Source organism: Scomber japonicus, chromosome 11, assembly GCF_027409825.1.
Source record: "Scomber japonicus isolate fScoJap1 chromosome 11, fScoJap1.pri, whole genome shotgun sequence".
In the NCBI taxonomy this organism is placed as follows: Eukaryota; Metazoa; Chordata; class Actinopteri; order Scombriformes; family Scombridae; genus Scomber; species Scomber japonicus.
Genome location: NC_070588.1, coordinates 300,698 through 321,000, shown reverse-complemented (window position 1 = coordinate 321,000; position 20,303 = coordinate 300,698). Strand labels below are relative to the sequence as shown.

Here is a 20,303-nt window from a genome sequence, read left to right as displayed (position 1 = left end):
GAGCCCTTCTGATTGTAATAACAGGAGCTGGTGTTGTGTACATAGACAATAGTTTTGCAAGTTTAAAGATGAAAAGCCTCTTTCTGCTTTGTTCCTGCTGTTGAAACAAATTACTGAAAACCAGTGTTTTGATTCCCTCAAGTATCACTTCTGACTTCCTCTTCTTTTTTGTCCTGCAGAGCCACCAACCATCGAGGTGGACTTCCGTGATAAGATCGTCATACGCGTTGGTGAGAGCTGCCTGCTTCAGGGTCGCTACACCGGCAAACCTTCGCCATCCATCATGTGGTACAGAGACGACGAGGAGCTGAAGGCTGACATGCATATCATGTTCAAGAATACACTGACCACCATGTCACTGGGCCTGATGAAGGCAAAGCGTGAGCACAGTGGCAGATATGTGGTGGTGGTGGAGAACAGCACCGGATCCAGGAAGGGAGTGTGCAACGTTACAGTTGTTGGTATGTAGACTGCAAACTTGGTCACTGATGCTAGTCCTCAAAAAACGAAATGGCCCTTTTTTGATACTGCATGTTAAATGTCTAAACAGGTTTGGCAGGTTTGTTTAGAATGATTTCATGTAGGAACATGTCTTCCTTATGTTTTGCAATGCAGCGATGTGTATTTATTAGTAATATTTATTCTTGCAATCACAACATAATTCTGAGACTGTTTGTGAGACCCTCATGTTTATTTATTCCCTGCAGACCGCCCGACTCCTCCTGTGGGTCCAGTAATCTTTGATGAGGTTCACAGAGAGTACATGGTGATCTCTTGGAAACCTCCACTGGACAGTGGAGGTGTTGACGTCTCCAACTACATCATTGAGAAAAGAGACACCAACAGAGACCTTTGGACCACAGTAACATCAGCTTCCACCAAGACCACATGCAAGGTGGGTCCAGATGATGATTTGTTGATCAAACTCCAGTCACCTGTTCTGTTATTTTAAAGGTCTTCAAGGCTTTGAAAATGTGAACCAGACCCCAAATTGGAGCTGGTTTAAATGGGTCTGGCCTGTCATCGCCTGGAAGCACTGGCGGCAGTTTGGTTAAAAAAAAGAAATGTTTACATGTTGTTGTTTTACTCCCAGATCCCCAAACTGATTGAGGGCAGGGAGTACATCATGAGGATCTGTGCTGAGAACATGTACGGCATCAGTGACCCTCTGGATTCTGAGGAGATGAGAGCCAAAGATCTTTTCAGTAAGTTCTTTGCAAACAAAATAAGAAGCTTTAAACATTGTATTAAGGAATTATCACCAACCCCCTCAGAGTCTACCAAAAAAAATCACCTCAATTTTATTCAATTCAACAAATGCATGAGGAAAGTACTGACTTAAACAGAACCCAGTGATTATCCTTTTGGAATTTATAGTGAAAAAGGGTCACACCCAACTACAAGGTATCAATTTTATTCTAAAGAGTAGGGTCCAATCTGATTGATAAATGTGTCTCACAAAGGTCAGACATCCACAGTTTCTCCAGAGATTCCCAAAAGACCCTTGATAAACACTTTTTTCCCCTGTGGCCCTTCTGCAGGAGTCCCTGAGGCCCCTGAGATGCCAACGGTCAGGGAGGTGTATGGCACCAACGCCCTGGTGCTATGGAACCGGCCTCGTGATGGTGGGAAGCCCATCACCAACTACATCCTGGAAAAGAAGGAGCCCTCAGCCAAAAGATGGTCTCGGGCCACCAGAGAGCCACTATACCCTGCTACTCAATACAGAGTCCAGGACCTGGTGGAGGGCTGCGAGTATGAGTTCAGGGTGATGGCTGAGAACGAGCTGGGAACTGGAGACCCCAGTGAACCCTCAAAACCCATTCTTGCCAAAGATCCCATTGGTTAGTGTAACACAAACTCTTGAACAATATATTTATCATCTCACTGCAGTGACACTTTTTTTTTAGCCATCAAATTTAAAGCTTAAGAATTTCCTGCTTTCCTTCTCACAGTGTGTCCAAGCCCTCCAGTGACCCCTGAGGCTTACGACAAGACCAAGGACACTGTCAGTCTGAAGTGGAAGATGCCTCGCCATGACGGAAGGGGCCGGATCCTTGGCTATCTTGTTGAATACCAGCATCCTGGTTCTGTGGAGTGGAAACCGGCCAACGAGACCCCAGAGCAGTGCCCCGACCTCCACTATGTGGTGACAGGCCTGACTGATGGACAGGAATACACCTTCAGGATCTTTACTGTTAATGCTGCTGGCAAATCTGATCCTGCCTACGTCAAAGAGTCCATAAAGGTTCACGACAGACTCGGTACGGTTTGGTTTTTATCTAGATTTTATTGCATTATTCTAGATTTGGAAAATGTGTAAATACATAACCATATAATTTAAGTACAATAAAAGTGTGAAAGGCTACCAATATTGTTTTTGACATTCAAGACTGCATAGTCTAGTAAGCAAAATAGTTTAGGTTAGGGCCTCAAGTATTTAAACAAAACAATACTGATAAATAACATTTTCATTTAATTTTTTGCAAAATATGTCAAATTTATATGGCACCAAAGTAAGTAGTTTGTAAATTATGTAAATTAACTCACTGTACGTTTCACAATATGTAGTACATTTTTTCTTTATTATTCATGTACTCATTCATGTATGTATTCTTAGGTATTTTGTGTGATTTCTATGTTTGTTGTCTTTGTGCCATGTATTGCGGTATTGCTGCCGTGCTGAGAATGACGTTTTAAATTTCCCCTCTGGGATTAATAAAGTAAATCCATCTATCTATCCATCTATCCATCTATCCATCTATCCATCTATCCATCTATCTATCTATCTATCTACAACAGTTATGTATTTTAATTTATTTTCAACAGTGTTTCCAATATACTTTCTATATCTGCTAGATTCAATGTATTTATACTTCCCTCCACAGAGGCGCCAGAGTTGCTGCTGGACGCAAACATGTCGCGTGACCACCTGGCCATGCTGGGCACTGACATCACCCTCAGCGCCACCATCAAGGGTGTGCCGACACCCACTGTCAGCTGGAAGAAAAATGATGGAGACATCCCGTCTCACATCACTGTTGCTGTCACCGCCACTGGAAGCAAAGTCTTCATCCCCAAGTGCGTCCGCCCTGACTCCGGCAACTTCACCATCACTGTGGAAAATGCTGCTGGGAAGAAATCAGCTACCGTTGCTGTGCTGGTGTTGAGTGAGTTCAATTCTAACAGTGATTATGCAGACGTGAGGAGCTATCGTAACTGACCACACAATCAAATAACTCTGTGATTCAGGAGCTAGTTTCTTTTGACTTTAGTTTATGATCTTTGTCTTTTTTGTTGATGTAACCTAATATTTCAGTCAGTCGGTTATTTGGCAATAATTCTTCTATTGCATGTGAGTTTCACTCTCAATTGTGATTCCATCAGACAAGCCCACTCCTCCCAGAGACCTGGTGATCTCTGAGGTTACCAGTGAGTCTGCTTACCTGACATGGAAGGCTCCTGAGGACAATGGTGGTGCCATCATCTCCCACTACGTTGTGGAGAAGAAGGACGTGGCGTCCGAGCAGTGGGTGCCCGTCTCTGCAGCCAATAAGAAGCTGAGTCTGATGGCCATGTATCTGATGGAAGGAATCCAGTACTTGTTCAGGGTGGCAGCTGAAAACCAGTTTGGCAGGAGCGATTATGTGGTCACCAAGACACCCATCAAAGCAATTGATCCTCTTTGTGAGTAGAAGTCATGATTATGTTCATTTTTATGTTGTCTAATTTCACATTAAAAAAAAGATCATGGTGCCTCCTGATCCTGAAGGCTCTACAATGTTAATCACTATAGTGTCTCTATACTTACAAATAAAATGGGTGAAGTGTTTTTTTATCACTTTGTGGTGACGCAAACTTTTCACAACAAGACAAGCAAAGCAGAACAATGTCTAAAAGCAGTAAGAATAAAAGGTCAACAGATAATCTCCCGGTTTGAGAACGTTTGTTTGTTCTGTGCCATTCATGTTACGAGAATTTAGAAAGTCAGACATTTAAACCGACTAATCTTAAGCCATGAAATGTTCTTACCTTTCAGATCCTCCTGGCCCACCCAAGAACCTGCACCACACTGATGCAGACAAGACAGAGGTATGGTTGGCATGGGAGTGGCCAGACCGCACAGGTGGAAGTGAAATCACTGGGTTCATTGTTGAGCACCAGGAAGAGGGTCAGACTGACTGGGTCACCTTCAAGACTGTCCACAACAACCATGCACACGTCACCGGTCTAGAGGAAGGAAAGACCTACCGCTTCAGGGCGAAAGCTCAGAACGCCATCGGTATAAGCCGTCCTGACACCAGTGTTCCCGTCACGTGCCAGGAGAAGACATGTAAGACAGTTTACTCTTATAGACTGGTTTACAAATACAATTACTGCTTTCATTTACAGCCTTCATCCTAATCTTGTTGTTTTCCTCTCTTTTAGTACCACCCACTATTGAAGTTGATGTAAAGCTTATTGAGGGTCTTGTTGTCAAGGCGGGCACCACTATTGTCCTCCCAGCCAAGATGACAGGAATCCCCACTCCCACTGCCAAGTGGGTGACAGATGACAAGGAGATCATGTCTGAGGGCCGCTACCACATTGAGTCTGCTGAAACCTCCACCATCCTCAGTATCCCTGAGTGCCAGAGAGGAGACACTGGAGAATACCTCCTCACTGTGTCCAACACTACAGGCAGCAAGACTGTTGCACTGCATGTCACTGTGCTGGATCTTCCAGGTCCACCCGTCGGCCCCATCAATATCTTAGAGGTTACACCTGATTACATGATGATCCAATGGAGAGCACCCAAGGATGATGGTGGTACACCCATCACCAACTATGTAGTTGAAAAGAAGGATGTGAAGAAGCCATGGGAGCCCTGGTCTGTTGTTAGCTCCGGTGGCACCAGCACTAAGGCCAAGGTGTCACGGCTGGAGAAGGGTCGTGAGTACATTGTTCGTGTCCGAGCAGAAAACAAGATTGGTATTGGAGCTGGGCTTGAGAGTCCTCCCACGATTGCCAAGCACCTGTTCAACCCGCCTGGTCCTCCAGGCTTCCCAGTGTGCTCCGATATCACAGAAAATGCTGTGACAGTGGAATGGCCTCTGCCTGACTATGATGGAGGCAGCCCCATCAGCGGCTATGTGATTGAACGTAGAGAGATGACAGGAAAGTGGATCCGTGTCAACAAAACTCCTGTGCTGGACCTCAGATACAGAGTCTCAGGCCTGTTTGAAGGCAACACCTACGAGTTTAGAGTGTTTGCTGAGAATGTTGCTGGTACCAGTGAGCCTTCTCCCATCTCTGACCCCGTCAAGGCCATTCGCGCCATAACCAAACCCGGACCACCTGGCAATCTTAAACTGAAGGACTGGAGCAAGGCCTATGCTGACATCTGCTGGACCAAGCCGACAAGAGATGGAGGCAGTCCAATCCTGGGTTATGTTGTTGAGATTCAGAAGACAGGATCTGCCCAGTGGGACAGAATCAACAAGGACCTCATCAAGATGTGTGCCCACAGAGTGCAAGGCCTCATTGAAGGAATGGAGTACAAAGTCCGCATCAGAGCCACTAACAAGGTTGGAGACAGTGAACCAAAGGAGTTGACTGAAACCATCTTGGCAAAAGATATTCTGGTCCCTCCTGAGGTTGTTGTCGATGTGTCCTGCCGTGACTCTCTGACTGTTAGGGCAGGTCAGATCATTAGTTTGATCACCAAGGTGAAGGGCAGACCTGACCCAGAGATCACATGGACCAAGGATGCCAGAGCCTTGTCCCGGGACAAGCGCACTGACATTCACAACAACTACCCTGTGTGTGAACTGGTCATCGAAGATGCAGTCAGGTCAGACTATGGTAAATATGCCATTGTTGCCAAGAACAGTAGTGGACAGGCACAGGCTACCATTATTGTCAATGTGCTGGACACACCAGGAGCTTGCCAGAACATAAAGGTGGCCTATGTGACCAAGACCTCCTGCATGGTGTCATGGGAGAACCCAGAAGACAATGGAGGCACTGAGATTACTCAGTACATTATTGAGTCCCGCCAGCCAAGCCAAAGAGGATGGAGTGTGGTGTCCAATGACTGCACCAAGCGCTTGATAAAGGCCCCTCTTACCCAAGGCTGTGAGTACTTCTTCCGTGTAAGAGCAGAAAATAAGATTGGTACCGGTCCACCCATTGAAACCAAGACAGCTGTGCTGGCAGTTGATCCCATTGAGAAGCCTGGTGAACCTATTGACTTCCACATCTCTGAGATTGGCAAAACCTTTTGCTTCCTCAAGTGGAGGAAGCCAGACTATGATGGAGGTAGCCGTAACCTGGGTTACCACGTTGAGAAGAAGCCAAAGGAAGCTGAGGAGTGGGAGAGACTTCATAAGGGTGCAATCCACGAGACTTACTTTATGGCTGACAGGTGCATTGAAAACCAGATCTACCAGTTCAGAGTTCAGACTAAGAATGAGGGAGGTGAGAGCAACTGGGTGACCACAGCTGAGGTCCTTGTTAAGGAGCAGCTTGTGCAGCCTGAGATCAAGATAAAACTGGATGGAACCCTTGTGGTCAAGGCAGGAGACTCAATTCCTATTGAGGCGATGATTAAGGGCAAACCACAGCCTGATGTCAAATGGACCAAGGATGACAGCACAGAAGAGATCAAGAAGAGTCCCAGGCTTCAGATCGAAAGTGGTGTTGACTTCTCAAAGCTGCTTGTGACAGGCGGCAGGCGCACTGACAGTGGCAAATATGTTGTGACTGCTTCCAACAATGCAGGAACCTGCTCAGCACACGCTAAGGTCAATGTACTGGACAGACCTGGCCCCATCAGGGATCTCAAGGTGTCCGGTATCACCACCGACAGGTGCCATCTGGCCTGGGAAATCCCTGAGGATGATGGTGGATGTGATATTTACAACTACATTATTGAGAAATGTGAGACCAAGAGGGGAGTCTGGTCTGTCCACTCCAACGCTGTCATCACCAACAAAGCTAAGGTCACTCGTCTTATTGAGGGCAATGAGTATATCTTCAGAGTCCGTGCTGAGAACAAGATGGGTCCTGGCCCTGCAGTGCAAAGTGAGTCCATCCTTGCTGGCACCCAGTTTAGTGTCCCTGGAGCCCCTGATCCACCAGAGGTCACCAAGATCGCCAAGGAGGAAATGACTGTGCTTTGGTTAGAGCCAGACAAAGATGGCGGAAAGCCAGTCACAGGTTACCTGTTGGAGAAGAGGGAGGAGCATGCTGTCAGGTGGTCCCCTGTAAACAAAGATCCAATCCCTACAACTCACTTCACAGTTACTGGACTTTTGCACCTCCATGACTACCAGTACAGAGTCAAAGCTGTCAATGAAATTGGTGTTGGTAACCCGAGCAAGCCTTCACGTACCGTCACTGCCAAGGATTCAGTTGGTATGTAATGAATAATTGTTTGTATATTGTGTTTAATATCTCTCTGTTACCAAATGTAGCTCACAATAGAATTACTGACTTCATGGCCTCAACTTCTCACACCACTATTTTCTTACAGAACCTCCTGCACCTCCTACCAACATGAAGGTCCTGGACAGCTCCAAGACTTCCTTTACTTTAGGCTGGACCAAGCCTGTATCAGATGGAGGAGCTCCCCTCATCGGATACGTTGTGGAGATGAAGGTGTCAGGAAGTGGAAAGAAAGGAGACGATAGTTGGAAGAGGTGCAACGTAGCGGCTCAGCTGGTTGTGTGCGAGTTCACAGTCACAAGTCTGGATGAAAACCTTGTGTATGAATTCAGAGTGTCAGCTCAGAACCAGGTGGGCATGAGCCTGCCCTGCAACCTGGAGGGAGCTGTAATCCCCAGAGAGATTCTAGGTGAGGACCTCTTTGAATTTCCAACCAAATCACTTCATATTTGTCCCATGTGATAAAATGGGGCAGAAACTATAGCTTTCCCCCAATCCACCTCATATACAAGCAAATTTAACTTCAAGATGTAATCTGTAATTGCAACTTCCAGTTAATATCCATTGTTCCTTTTAACAGAGGTACCAGAGATTGACTTGGATGCCAACCTGAAGGAAGGACTGACTGTGAGAGCTGGCTGTCCCATCAGACTCTGTGCCACCATCAGAGGTAGACCACCACCAAAGATCACCTGGAGGAGGATGGGCATTGATAATGTGGTCAGAAAGGGGCATGTCGACATCATTGACACCATGACCTTCTTGGTCATCCCCGACAGTACTCGCAATGACTCTGGCAAATACTGCTTGACTGTGCAGAGCCCTGCCGGAGAGAAGGCTGTATTTGTCAATGTGAAGGTTTTGGGTAAGTCCTGATGTCTGCTTTTCATGATGCAGTATGACTTTGTAACCAACAAATTATAAATACAAATATTTGCTGTCATCAATCACAAAAAATGCGATTACTTTAGTTGAAAGGTTGTATTGCAGTTATTGCAGAATCTCTATTCCACATATACATTTCAACATCTGTTTTTCCTGACAGACACTCCGGGACCTGTGATGAACCTGGAAGCCACTGACATCAAACAGACGTCAGCCAAGCTGTCCTGGAGTCCACCAGAGATTGATGGTGGCAGTGAGATCACTCACTACATCGTCGAAAAGCGAGAGGTTGACCGCAAGACATGGGCAGTTGTCAAGGCTGAAGTTGAGGTGGATAAGATTCCCTTCAAGGTCAGCGGTCTAATATCAGGAACTGAGTACTACTTCAGAGTCACAGCTGTCAATGAGTATGGATCCGGAGTTCCCAAAGTGTCACCCACCTCCTATCTGGCCTCTGATCCTGTCAGTAAGTATTGTTTCTTAGTTACACGGCCTGTGACATCAGAACTGAGAGGTTATAAATAGCTGATGCTGCCCACTGTATTTAGTCATCTCTTCATTTTCATCAGATATTAAAAGCACTTGAACATATCTGCTTTCCTTTGTCAGGCAAACCCGATCCTTGTGAGAAGATTGAGGTTCTGGAAATCACCAAGAACAGTGCGATAGTTGGCTGGGTGAAGCCCGCAAGAGATGGTGGTGCCAAGATTGATGGTTATGTGGTTGAGTACATTGAGGTGAAACCTCCTCCAGAGCCTCCAGCACCAGTGGAGGTTTGTCTGACTGACTCTGACTCTCTGACTGCTTAACAAAACTTTCTCATTTACTCCATCTTTTCTTTGTCTTATGTAAGTCATGACATTCTTCTTTAAATCATTCAACCAGTTGTTCAGATTTTGTCCTCAAAACAACAACTTTAATGAAATGCTAGTTATCCCCACTGTTATGCAATTTAACTTGGTCAGGTGGATGCATTCATGAGATCACAACATTACAAGATCACGTAAGAATCCATCTTGTCAGGCCTCAAGTTATGTGCTTGTATCCGAACCACCAGTAGTTCAGACCAATAAGTGTCCTATAAGGATTCTCACATGATCTCACAAATCCAGCTACCTCACAATGGAAGTAAAATGATTGATAAATTGATGGTTCATCCAATCACCGGCTAAGCACTTCTGGAAAGTGTCTGTCCCTTTGAAAACAGTTTTCAAGGATGTCTTCTCAGAAGTGTCTGTGTAATAATCCATCTGAGATGCCACGTTACCATTTTACAAGTTTTTAAAGGATTGTTTAGTTCAAACTATTTACTCACTACTTCGTAAATTTCAAGTGAATCAGTAATGTAGTAAAAAAACTTTTCATAGGTTCCAGAGGGAGAGGAAGCTCCTCCACCTCCTCCACCACCTCCAGTAGTAGAAGAGGAAGAAGAGGAAGCGCCTGAGGAGGTGTGGAATGCTTACACTACTGTAAAGGATTTGAGTATAAGTATCAGTGGCCTGAAGGAGGGCAAGAGGTACAAGTTTAGAGTGGCAGCCAAGAACTTCATGGGCATGAGCTTGTTCACCGAGACCCGGGAGCCAGTGGAAATCAAGGAACAGATGTGTAAGTTATTACATAAAATCAATAAGAACAATGAACAAGTGAATGCATTGATAAATACTGATGATGACGATGAATAATGGTGGATGATGATCTATGAAATCTAATTAGTCTAATTCTATTATTCCCACCTGAAGGGGAGCCAAAGATTGTCATGCCTGATATGGTGGGTGCCAGAGCTGGAGCTAAGCTCAGGGTGGAGGCACTTATTTCTGGAAAACCAGCCCCATCCTGCAAGTGGATGCGGGGTGAGACTGCGGTAGTCCCATCAAGCCGTCTGGCTGTGCACCACTCCGGCAACCTGTGTGTCCTGATCATCAAGGATGTGTCAAGGACAGACAGTGGAGAGTACAGCCTGGTGGCTGAGAATAGCTCTGGAAAAGTGTCCCAGGCTCTAAAGATCGTCATCAGAGGTCAGTGTTAACTAATACTTTATACAATATAATACTGGCACTACAGTATTTGTTACATATTGTGATTATTTCTCTAATTATCTTTAAGTTAACAAATGAAGACATTTAAGGATTCAGCAACAAAACAATTGGTATTATCTGTGTGTTGCAGACATCCCTGGTCCTCCTGAGGGTCCTGTGGTGATCAGTGACATTGACTCAGATGCTTGCTCTCTGTCCTGGAACATACCACTGGAGGATGGAGGCAGCAAGATCACCAACTATGTGGTGGAGAAATGTGACGTGACCAGAGGTGACTGGGTGATGGCCACCTCCTCCCCGAAGACGAGCTGCAGGCTGGGAAAACTCATTCCTGGGAAGGAGTATGTGTTGCGCATCCGTGCTGAGAATCGCTACGGGGTATCAGACCCCGTCCAATCTGAGAGGATGGTCGCCAAGTTCCCCTTCAGTAAGTTTAACAGATTTATCAGAAAATATGACAATAACCCTGTTTACGCCTGGCATCAACATGCATCTTGAGTGATCCAATCACCAGTGAACAGCCCTAAATACAAGTCTAAATGACCTCTAAGAAAGATTGTGATCTGATCACTCAGACCACCAGAGAGTAGAAAACTAGACAAATTTCAATCTTGTCATTTGAAAGAGACAATGTTCATTTGTCACCAGATGTTCCTGGCGAGCCTCTCAACTGCCGCATCAACAAGACCAACAAGGACTGTATGTTTGTGGCCTGGGACACACCCAAGAGTGACGGAGGCAGCCCCATCACAGGTTACTACATTGAACGTAAGGAGAGGAACAGCTTGCTCTGGGTGAAAGCCAACGACACGGTTGTCCGCACCATAGAGTACCCATGTGCTGGGCTAATTGAAGGCCTGGAGTATACCTTTAGAGTATCTGCCATCAACCGCGCTGGTCAGGGCAAGCCAAGCAAGAAGACTGACTTTGTCACTGCCAGAACACCTGTTGGTATGTTCATCACCAACACATATGCAACAAGCTTTATGTTGTTTATTTTGTCTTATTTTCTTACTTGCTTTTGTCCATCTTTGTGTCACAGACACACCAGGTAAACCAGAGGTCCTGGACGTGACCAGGAACTCTGTCAGTCTTGTTTGGACCCGACCCAAGAATGATGGTGGCAGCAAGATCATCGGCTACTACGTGGAGGCCATGAGGGTGCCAGGAGACACTTGGGTGCGCTGCAACACCAGCAGCCAGAATGTCCCAAGGGAGGAGTACACAGTGACAGGCCTGGAGAGAGACCTGCAGTACCAGTTCAGAGTCACTGCTAAAACTGCCGTCAACATGAGCAAACCCTCTGAGCCTACAGACCCCATCCTGGTCTGTGCCGAGAATGGTGAGGGACCAACCAATCACTCCTAGAACATGTTTATTTTCCCCTTGATTGGCATGACTATCAAAATGGAAATACAGATTACACATCTGAATCGTAACACTTATTTATCCTGTGTGAATGAGTGTAGTGCCTCCCAGGGTCGAGCTTAACGCCAGGATGCAGAAGGGTTTCAAAGTGAAGGCCGGAACTACATTACTCCTGCAGGCTGAGGTGTTTGGTAAGCCAATGCCAAGAGTCACATGGAAGAGAGGTGATGATAGCCTGAAGTCAGCTGAAGGTCAGGTCATCACCCAGCACAGACATAACTTCCAGCTGGAGATGACTGGAGTCACTAAGGAGCACACAGGAACCTACACCATCCTGGCCGAGAATGCCAGCGGATCCAAGACTGCTGAAATCCAAGTCATTGTTCTGGGTAAGTAATTTCATCATACCACAGATCAAAGGTCAGAAGTTAAATTGTGTGTACTTTATAAGTACATTTAAATTTCAAAGAAGTGCAACATGTTATTACATGAGGGCCAGATATGCTGATAGTGTTTTGGGGAGTTTTCTTTTGTTTTGCAGTTGATTGATCATATTAACTATATGATGTGCCTAGCTTCACCAATCAAACATCTGTGCTAATTGGCTAATGATGCACTGGTGATTTGTGTCCACACAGATGTGCCTGGTCCTCCTATCCATGCCAAATTTGTTGAGGTGTTTTCCACCAACATCAAGTTGTCCTGGGAGCCTCCACTGACGGACGGTGATGCTTCTATCACTAACTACATTGTGGACAAGCGTGAGACCAGTAGAGCAAACTGGGCTCAAGTTTGCGCCAAGTTCAAGGGTGAAACTCTGGAGTTCAATGTGGATAAGCTGATTGAGGGTCGTGAGTACCAATTCCGAATCCGTGCTGAGAACACATGGGGAGTTGGAGACCCCCTCATCACAGACCCTGTCGTTGCCAAGAACCCATTCAGTGAGTCCAACATTTGCATCACCAACATTTCACACATTACACATCAGCAGCTTGAGCATAACTGGTTGTAAGTACCCTCAGTAACCGCTGCTACAGTTAACTATGTAGTTGACGCCATAGAATGAGCCCATTTTTTAAATTAGAAAGATACTTTTAAACTGAAAGCTAAATCCTAATGTCAATTTCAGCTGTCCCTGGCCCATGTGAGGCCCCAGTGATCACCAACGTGACTAAGGACCATATGACTGTCAGCTGGAAGGAGCCTGCTGATGATGGAAAGTCCACCATCCTGGGCTACTTGCTAGAAAAGAAAGAAATCAAGGAGTTGAAGTGGACCAAGCTGCATAGGAAGCCCATGACAGAGAGGACCCTGGAAGTCACAGGTCTCATCGAGGGAGCTGAGTATGAGTTCAGAGTCATTGCTGTCAACAGGGCAGGGCCTGGCAAACCCAGTGAGCCCTCTGCTGCTACCTCTGCACAGAATCCTATCAGTGAGTCCCATGACCACTTTCCACAGTTTCTTAATGAGAGAATACACATACTGCTACTCACAGAGATCAGAGAATATCTTGATCTAATCTAACCTGAGTCATTGCGCTCTTCCCCAGCTCCTCCCGGCCCTGTGGTGAACCCCAGTGTAACAGACACCACTTCCAGTACCATCAACCTCACCTGGACTGTCCCTGCAAATGACGGTGGAAGCCCCATCCTGGGATACCTGGTGGAGTGCAAGCGGACGGGTACCACAGACTGGATCCGCTGCAATGTACCCAGGAACTTGCAGGAGACCCACTACATCATCCAGAACCTCATACACAAGGCAGAGTACCAGTGTCGCATCACTCCCGTCAACAAGGTTGGCTTCGGCGAGCCGGTCGAAGTGCCTGGCAAGCATATCGCCCAGGACATCTTTGGTAAGTTCAATTTGTTTTACACAATTTTTTTGTTTGGTTTTCAGTACAGAGTGTCAATGATATTACCAACATATTCCTGTTTGCAAGAATATAGAAAAAAATAATAATAATAAAATTCACAATAAAAATGATTGCAGTCAATTATAACGAAGAGAAAAAAGTTGTGTTTACAAAGTCGCATTCTGAACTTATCTGACAGAAGATACATATATTTACAACTGGTTAAACAAGTATGTGATAAAAGGCTTCTATAATTTAAAGAATCAGTCACAAGAGCACACTTTCACTGTATGAGGAAACTAAGGAGACTTTTGACTAATGAGTCTTTTGTATGTGTTCATGCAGTTCCTCCAGAGGCAGAACTGAGTGCGGAGCTGAAAGAATGCCTGGAACTGAATGCTGGCGCCACCATGAGGCTGCACGCCACCATTAAGGGACGCCCATATCCCAAGGTCACTTGGGCAAAGATGAACACTAACATCAAAGACCGCCAAGGCATCATCATCAAGTCCACCAACACTGACACCACGGTGATGGTGGAGAGTGTCAACAGATATGATGCTGGCAAATACATTCTGAACCTGGAGAGTTTGGCTGGCATGAAGATGTACACCATTGTCGTCAAGGTTTTCGGTGAGTGACAGACTGTTATTTCCAGAGCAAATACATTAATCTCAGTTCAAACAGAAAATATTTCAGTTCTCAAAGAGGCCTCACCTACTAGTTACTAAAGAACAGTGTTAAGCAAGTTACTTTCAATATGTAACGTATTACTTATCACTTTTTGCTTTTTGCTTTCATTTAAAAATAATTAGTTCCTTTACAATATGTCTGTGTACAGTAACACATTACCTATTACACTAATTTTGCATTATTATTTTTATATTTTATTTGTATTGTTGCTTCTTTTTAATGTGTTTTTAATTTCACTAACTCTGTACGGTGTCCTTGAGTGCCAAGAAAGGCGCCTTTAAATAAAAAGTATTATTTTCACTTTCATAACAGCTGAAGTATGACTAGACATTAAAAAATGAAAGAGTGTAATGTTGCTTCAAGTTCATAACATATAATCAAACCACAGAAGCTCAAGTTTATTACAGTTTGGTATGAATCCTGTGGTGGAATATATTTGTGTACAGCATCTTTACAAGAGTTATTTTATCTCTGCAGACACTCCTGGGCCACCAGTCAACCTGATGGTGAAGGAGACAACCAAGGACAACGCCTCCATCTACTGGGATACTCCTCTAATCGACGGTGGCTATGAAGTCACCCACTACATTGTGGAGAAGCGTGACACTGAGAGGAAGGCCTGGTCCATGGTCTCCAACAACTGCACCAAGACATCGTTCAAGGTGCCAGACCTGCAAGCAGGACGGTCCTACTGCTTCAGAGTGTCAGCTGCCAACCAGCTCGGTGTTGGAGAGCACTGTGAGACTGATGACTCAGTCAGAGCAACTGGTGGGTGTGATAATAACAAATTTGGTGCTGTATCGTCTTTCATGTTTTGGTCTAGTAATCTCACTCAGATGTTCACTTTTCCAGAGGAGCCTGGGCCTGTCATGGACTTCAAGACCCTGCTGGTTACCAAGGACTCTTGCACTCTAACCTGGAAGAAACCCCTCACGGATGGTGGTAGTCGTATCATCTGCTATGTGCTTGAGGTCCTCCAAGATGACGACAGTTACAAAGAGCTGATGAGGTCCAAGAACATGCAGTACAGCGCCAAGGACCTGGTGGAGGGCAGAGAGTACAACTACAGAGTCAGATCTGTAAATGATGCAGGAGAGAGCGCTGACAAGGAGTTGACAGTAGTCGCCAAGGACCAGATCAGTAAGAGGCTGTCCATATTTATAAAGTATTTAGACAAATAACTGTACAAAAGAGTGCAGATGGTTTAATGTAGCTGCAAGTCAAGTGCATCACTGCATCACTGGGAAGGGGTTAGTTTTACAATAATGACCTGCGTATTGTACGTTATCTTGCTTATTACATGAAAGTGCTTCCACAGCAACATAAACTCTGTAACCTCCTCCAGATAAGCTTATCCAGCATTAACTTATAATTCAGGTTAAACTGAACATTTCCATTGATGGTCAAGTGAGACGAGGTGAGTTGGACTTCTTGGGGAAATTTTGATGTCTCTGTCCTCATTCTCTGCCTTTTCTTCTTGCTGGGGCTTCGCAGTTGGCACACCTGAAAACACAAAGTTACTCATTTTACAGATGCTAACACTATTACTATTATCAGCACCGCTTATCACAACTGACCAATCACAATAGAGTAAAGATAAAGATACATTTAATCCCACAGTGGAGAAAATTCATCTCAAAAAATAGTGATATAGAAAAAAACAAAAACAAATAAAATACAACAATAAAATCAAAAACTACATAAAACGACCCTAAAATGCAATTATAACACACACACACACACACACACACACACACACACACACACATATACATATACACACACACACACACACACACACACACACACACACACACACACACACACACACACACATATACACACACACACACACATATACATATACACACACACACACACACACACACACACACACACACACACATATACATATACACACACACACACACACACACACATACATATATATATATATACAACAATAAAAATTAAAAAAATTAAAAAAGGACCTTAAAGTGCAACTGCAGTGCAGCATTGTAGATTCTGACTGCTGCTGGAATGAATGACCTGCAGCGCTCCTTCTTACACTTGGGGTGTATTAGTCTGTCGCTGAAGCAGCTGCTTAAGGCCTCACAGTCAGATGCAGAGGGTGAGAGGTGTAGTCCATGATGGAGGACAGTTTGGCTAAAACCCTCCTCTCTCCCACCACCTCATTAAACTGCATCCTAAACTCATGAAACACACAATTAATGTAAAGGTTTGATGGATTATTTGTAATTCCAAGAAGTGAAACTCAAGTTATCCAGAATGGCAAAAAGCTATGTTTTAAAACACTCATTATTCCCTCTGCAGTTTATCCAACCTGTGACTTAAGGGATCTGCCCAACATGTGTTACGTTGCCAAGGAGGGCACCACAGTTCGTCTGAAGATCCCAATCATTGGCAAGCCCACACCCAAGGTCTCCTGGAAGAAGGGAGAAGATGAAGACCTGACAGACACTGGCCGTGTTTGTGCAGAGTCCTCTGCAGTCAACACCACCCTCCTCATCAGAGACTGCCAGAGGAGTGATGCTTCCAAGTACACCATTACCCTGAGGAACAGTGCTGGAAGCAAGGAATCCACCATCTTCATCAGGTAGTTATCAAACTGTATCAAGGCACGAATGCAACATAAATAGTTCATTTTAAGAGATAACCCCAATGGTATTTTAGCTGAAGTCATATTCACGCTTTACTTTATATTGTCATAAAATAAATCCATGTTTAAGGTTTAAATCTCTTTTGTCTCAGGGTCGTGGGTAAGCCTGGCATCCCTGTTGGGCCGGTTAAGTTCAAAGACGTTGCTGCTGATGGTGCCACTCTGAGGTGGGGAACTCCAAAGGATGATGGTGGCTCTGAGATCACCAACTACATCCTGGAAAAAAGGGACTCAATCACAAACATGTGGGTGAATGTCTCCTCTGCTGTGGAGACCAACAGCATGAGGGTAACAGGTCTCCATGAGGGCACAGAGTACATTTTCAGAGTCTCTGCAGAGAACAAGTACGGCGTTGGAGAAGGACTCAAGTCTGAGCCCATTGTTGCTAAACATCCATTCAGTAAGTGACTTTCATATATGTTAAAGCCTGGATGTTTAGGTGTTAAACATAAAAATTGGGCTTCCTCTGACAACATTACTATTTTCCCAGATGTTCCTGATGCTCCTCCTCCACCTCAGATCATGAGCATGCGCCATGACTCTGCTTACTTGGCCTGGTCTGACCCCAGGAAGACTGGAGGATCTCCCATCACAGGTACAGTCAGCTTGGAAAAAGAACATTGTCATTATTGTTCCAGTAATACATCTTAACCCTTTCTAACCTACATAGATTAAGAAGCACCTGAACATAGTTATATATAGTTCTACAATTCTGAGCTTTTTCTTCCAGTGAGTATCAAGTGTACATCATATGATTCAGGGGAACCTGCCCTTTTTTTCAGGTGCAGTGTAAAGTTATCATCATGCATTACCTCTGTGTGAGCATACCAATTTTGACAAAAAAATGCCCAGGGTAGAAAATGTGTAATTGGTTGAATAACTGTTCCTTCAATGTGAAAAGTTGTATTTAGGTGTTTTAGAGCAATATGTGAAGTTTGGTGCAAATCTATCTTTTCATCATTGAGTTACAGACATTTCTATAATGTACTGAGCTACTAACCCTAACCCAATTTAATTATGTATAGGCATATATGGCAGGTGAGCTTGATGTGGATTTTGTTTTTCTCCCTCTGGTACTATGATTAGGCTACCATGTTGAGTTCAAGGAGAGAAACAGTATGTTGTGGAAGAGGGCAAGCCCAGCTGCCTTGAAGATGAAGGAACACAAGGTAACTGGATTGACTGAAGGTCTGGAGTACGAGTTCAGAGTCATGGCCATCAACCTGGCTGGCATTGGCAAACCGAGTGCTCCCACTGATCCGCAGGTTGCCCTGGATCCTATTGGTATGTGTGAAAAATATGTGAGATATTCACTGTGATGTTACATGTATAAGAATATACTAATTGTGTAACTATACTACAAAATACGTTATGGTAATTTTTTATCACGTATTTTCTCAGATACTCCGGGTAAACCTGACGTAATCAGCATCACCAGAAGCACTGTGACCCTCCAGTGGACGGAGCCTGAGTTCGATGGCGGCCACAGGCTCACTGGCTACATTGTTGAGAAGCGTGACCTACCGTCGAAGATCTGGGTGAAGGCCAACAACGTGAATGTCATAGAGCCTGCATTTACTGTCACTGATCTACAGGAGGGCTGCAAATACGAATTCAGAATTAGGGCAAAGAATGCTGCTGGTGCTCTCAGCCCGCCCTCGGAGCAGACAGACACTATTATCTGCACAGATGAATACGGTGAGATATAGAAAAAATCCAAAGGCCAAGGATATTCTTTATTGGCCAAAATAATAAATTGCCTTTTTGTGTCACATAAACATTAATTTCAGTACATTTCACTGAGATAAGTTGTTCTTGAAGTTATTCCACCAGTTATTTCACCAAAGTGCTGCACAGAGTTTTACACGTGTAACTACAGTCATTGTGATCGGGCTCTATTTTATCACATGACTGTATTAGGTACAAACATTGACCTGCCAGTGTGGTGGATAGCCCTCTGACATTTACTTTCTAAACCAACACTTTGCCCACATTTTTCAGTTGGTGGGAGTTAATTTCAGACCATTTTCAGATATGAAACAGTGTTAAAACTAATACTAAGCTTTTATTGCACTGTCTGAATGCTTTTGATGACTAGTATATTAGCACAAAGTGTGATAAAGTATGTTTTTTCTTTTCTGTCCAACAGCTGCACCAACCATCATCATTGATGCTCAAGTGATGGAGGGTCTGACTGTCAGAGCTGGTGATACTATAGTTATCACTGCTACAAGCATTTTAGGTAAACCTGCCCCAACCTCATGCTGGTCTAAAGGAGGAAAATACTTCAAGCTTTCTGACATCGTCAATATCGAGACCACTGCAACCTCCTCCACCCTGTCTGTCAAGTATGCTGGCAGGAAGGACTCTGGTGATTACATCATCACTGCCAGCAATCCTTTTGGTGTGAAGGAGGAAACTGTCAAGGTGAAAGTTCTGGATGTTCCTGCTGCTCCTGGGCCCATTGAATGCAGCGGTATCTCCTCTGAGAAGGTCACGCTGACCTGGACTGCTCCTACTGAAGATGGAGGTTCTCCTATCAAGTACTACACCCTGGAGAAGAGGGAGACCAGCCGCCTGCTCTGGACTATCCTGGAAGAAAAGGTCATCGACTGTCACTACGTGGCCCACAAGCTCATCCAGGGCAATGAATACATCTTCAGAGTCTCTGCTGTTAATCAGTATGGTGCCAGTGAGCCATCTCACTCTGAGGCAGTCAAGATGGTTGATAGATTTGGTATGTTCACTGCATCCTAGATCATACATTTGTGTTTATTTTTTACAGAAGAATATGTGTCTCTGAGACTCAAAGAAACATATTAACCACTTCAGTTCACTTATGTATTTCTTCTAACTACTGTGTGTAGGTCCTCCTGGTCCACCATCCAGACCAGAGGTTGAGAAAGTTGATGGGCATTCAGCTACTGTGACCTGGAGGAGGCCAGCTGAGGATGGAGGAAGTGATATCATTGGTTACTGTGTTGAAAAGAAGGAGAGAAAGGCCATGAGATGGGTTAGGGCCTCCAAGAAAGCCATTGCTGAGCTTAGCTATGAAGTCACTGGACTAACTGAAGACATAGAGTATGAGTTCCGTGTTCTTGCTGAGAACAGAGCTGGCTTTGGAGAGCCGAGTGAACCATCCATGCCCGTCAGAACAATAGTTGTTGCCTGTGAGTAAAAAAAACATGTTTCAGCTGTGAAATGTTATAAATAGGCCGACTCAAATCTAACATTATTTTTAAATGTTAAAATTAGTGCTGTCAAAATTAATACATTGATTTCTGAATAAATGTGAAAAAGAAAAGAAAAATCAATTAATCACAACAAATTGTGTGATTATTTTTTTTTAACCGATTGA

General features: G+C 44.5%; 1 protein-coding gene across 1 annotated transcript in view; it reads left to right on the top strand.

Moving 5' to 3' along the window:
• LOC128368282 (titin-like) overlaps nt 1-20,303 on the top strand; it is a 170,523-nt gene that overhangs the window by 101,667 nt on the left and 48,553 nt on the right. The window contains exons 178-209 of the mRNA XM_053329071.1: nt 180-461; nt 708-895; nt 1,094-1,205; nt 1,542-1,844; nt 1,956-2,264; nt 2,889-3,170; nt 3,388-3,687; nt 4,040-4,333; nt 4,429-7,398; nt 7,517-7,837; nt 8,009-8,293; nt 8,474-8,779; nt 8,923-9,086; nt 9,681-9,918; nt 10,053-10,328; nt 10,480-10,776; nt 10,998-11,300; nt 11,392-11,691; nt 11,819-12,106; nt 12,356-12,658; nt 12,847-13,149; nt 13,267-13,572; nt 13,918-14,205; nt 14,743-15,033; nt 15,118-15,405; nt 16,600-16,882; nt 17,038-17,345; nt 17,436-17,540; nt 18,032-18,229; nt 18,347-18,643; nt 19,095-19,682; nt 19,813-20,115. Of these exons, the coding sequence (XP_053185046.1) occupies nt 180-461; nt 708-895; nt 1,094-1,205; nt 1,542-1,844; nt 1,956-2,264; nt 2,889-3,170; nt 3,388-3,687; nt 4,040-4,333; nt 4,429-7,398; nt 7,517-7,837; nt 8,009-8,293; nt 8,474-8,779; nt 8,923-9,086; nt 9,681-9,918; nt 10,053-10,328; nt 10,480-10,776; nt 10,998-11,300; nt 11,392-11,691; nt 11,819-12,106; nt 12,356-12,658; nt 12,847-13,149; nt 13,267-13,572; nt 13,918-14,205; nt 14,743-15,033; nt 15,118-15,405; nt 16,600-16,882; nt 17,038-17,345; nt 17,436-17,540; nt 18,032-18,229; nt 18,347-18,643; nt 19,095-19,682; nt 19,813-20,115 (11,679 nt within the window). The remainder of the gene's footprint in view (nt 1-179; nt 462-707; nt 896-1,093; nt 1,206-1,541; nt 1,845-1,955; nt 2,265-2,888; nt 3,171-3,387; nt 3,688-4,039; nt 4,334-4,428; nt 7,399-7,516; nt 7,838-8,008; nt 8,294-8,473; nt 8,780-8,922; nt 9,087-9,680; nt 9,919-10,052; nt 10,329-10,479; nt 10,777-10,997; nt 11,301-11,391; nt 11,692-11,818; nt 12,107-12,355; nt 12,659-12,846; nt 13,150-13,266; nt 13,573-13,917; nt 14,206-14,742; nt 15,034-15,117; nt 15,406-16,599; nt 16,883-17,037; nt 17,346-17,435; nt 17,541-18,031; nt 18,230-18,346; nt 18,644-19,094; nt 19,683-19,812; nt 20,116-20,303) is intronic.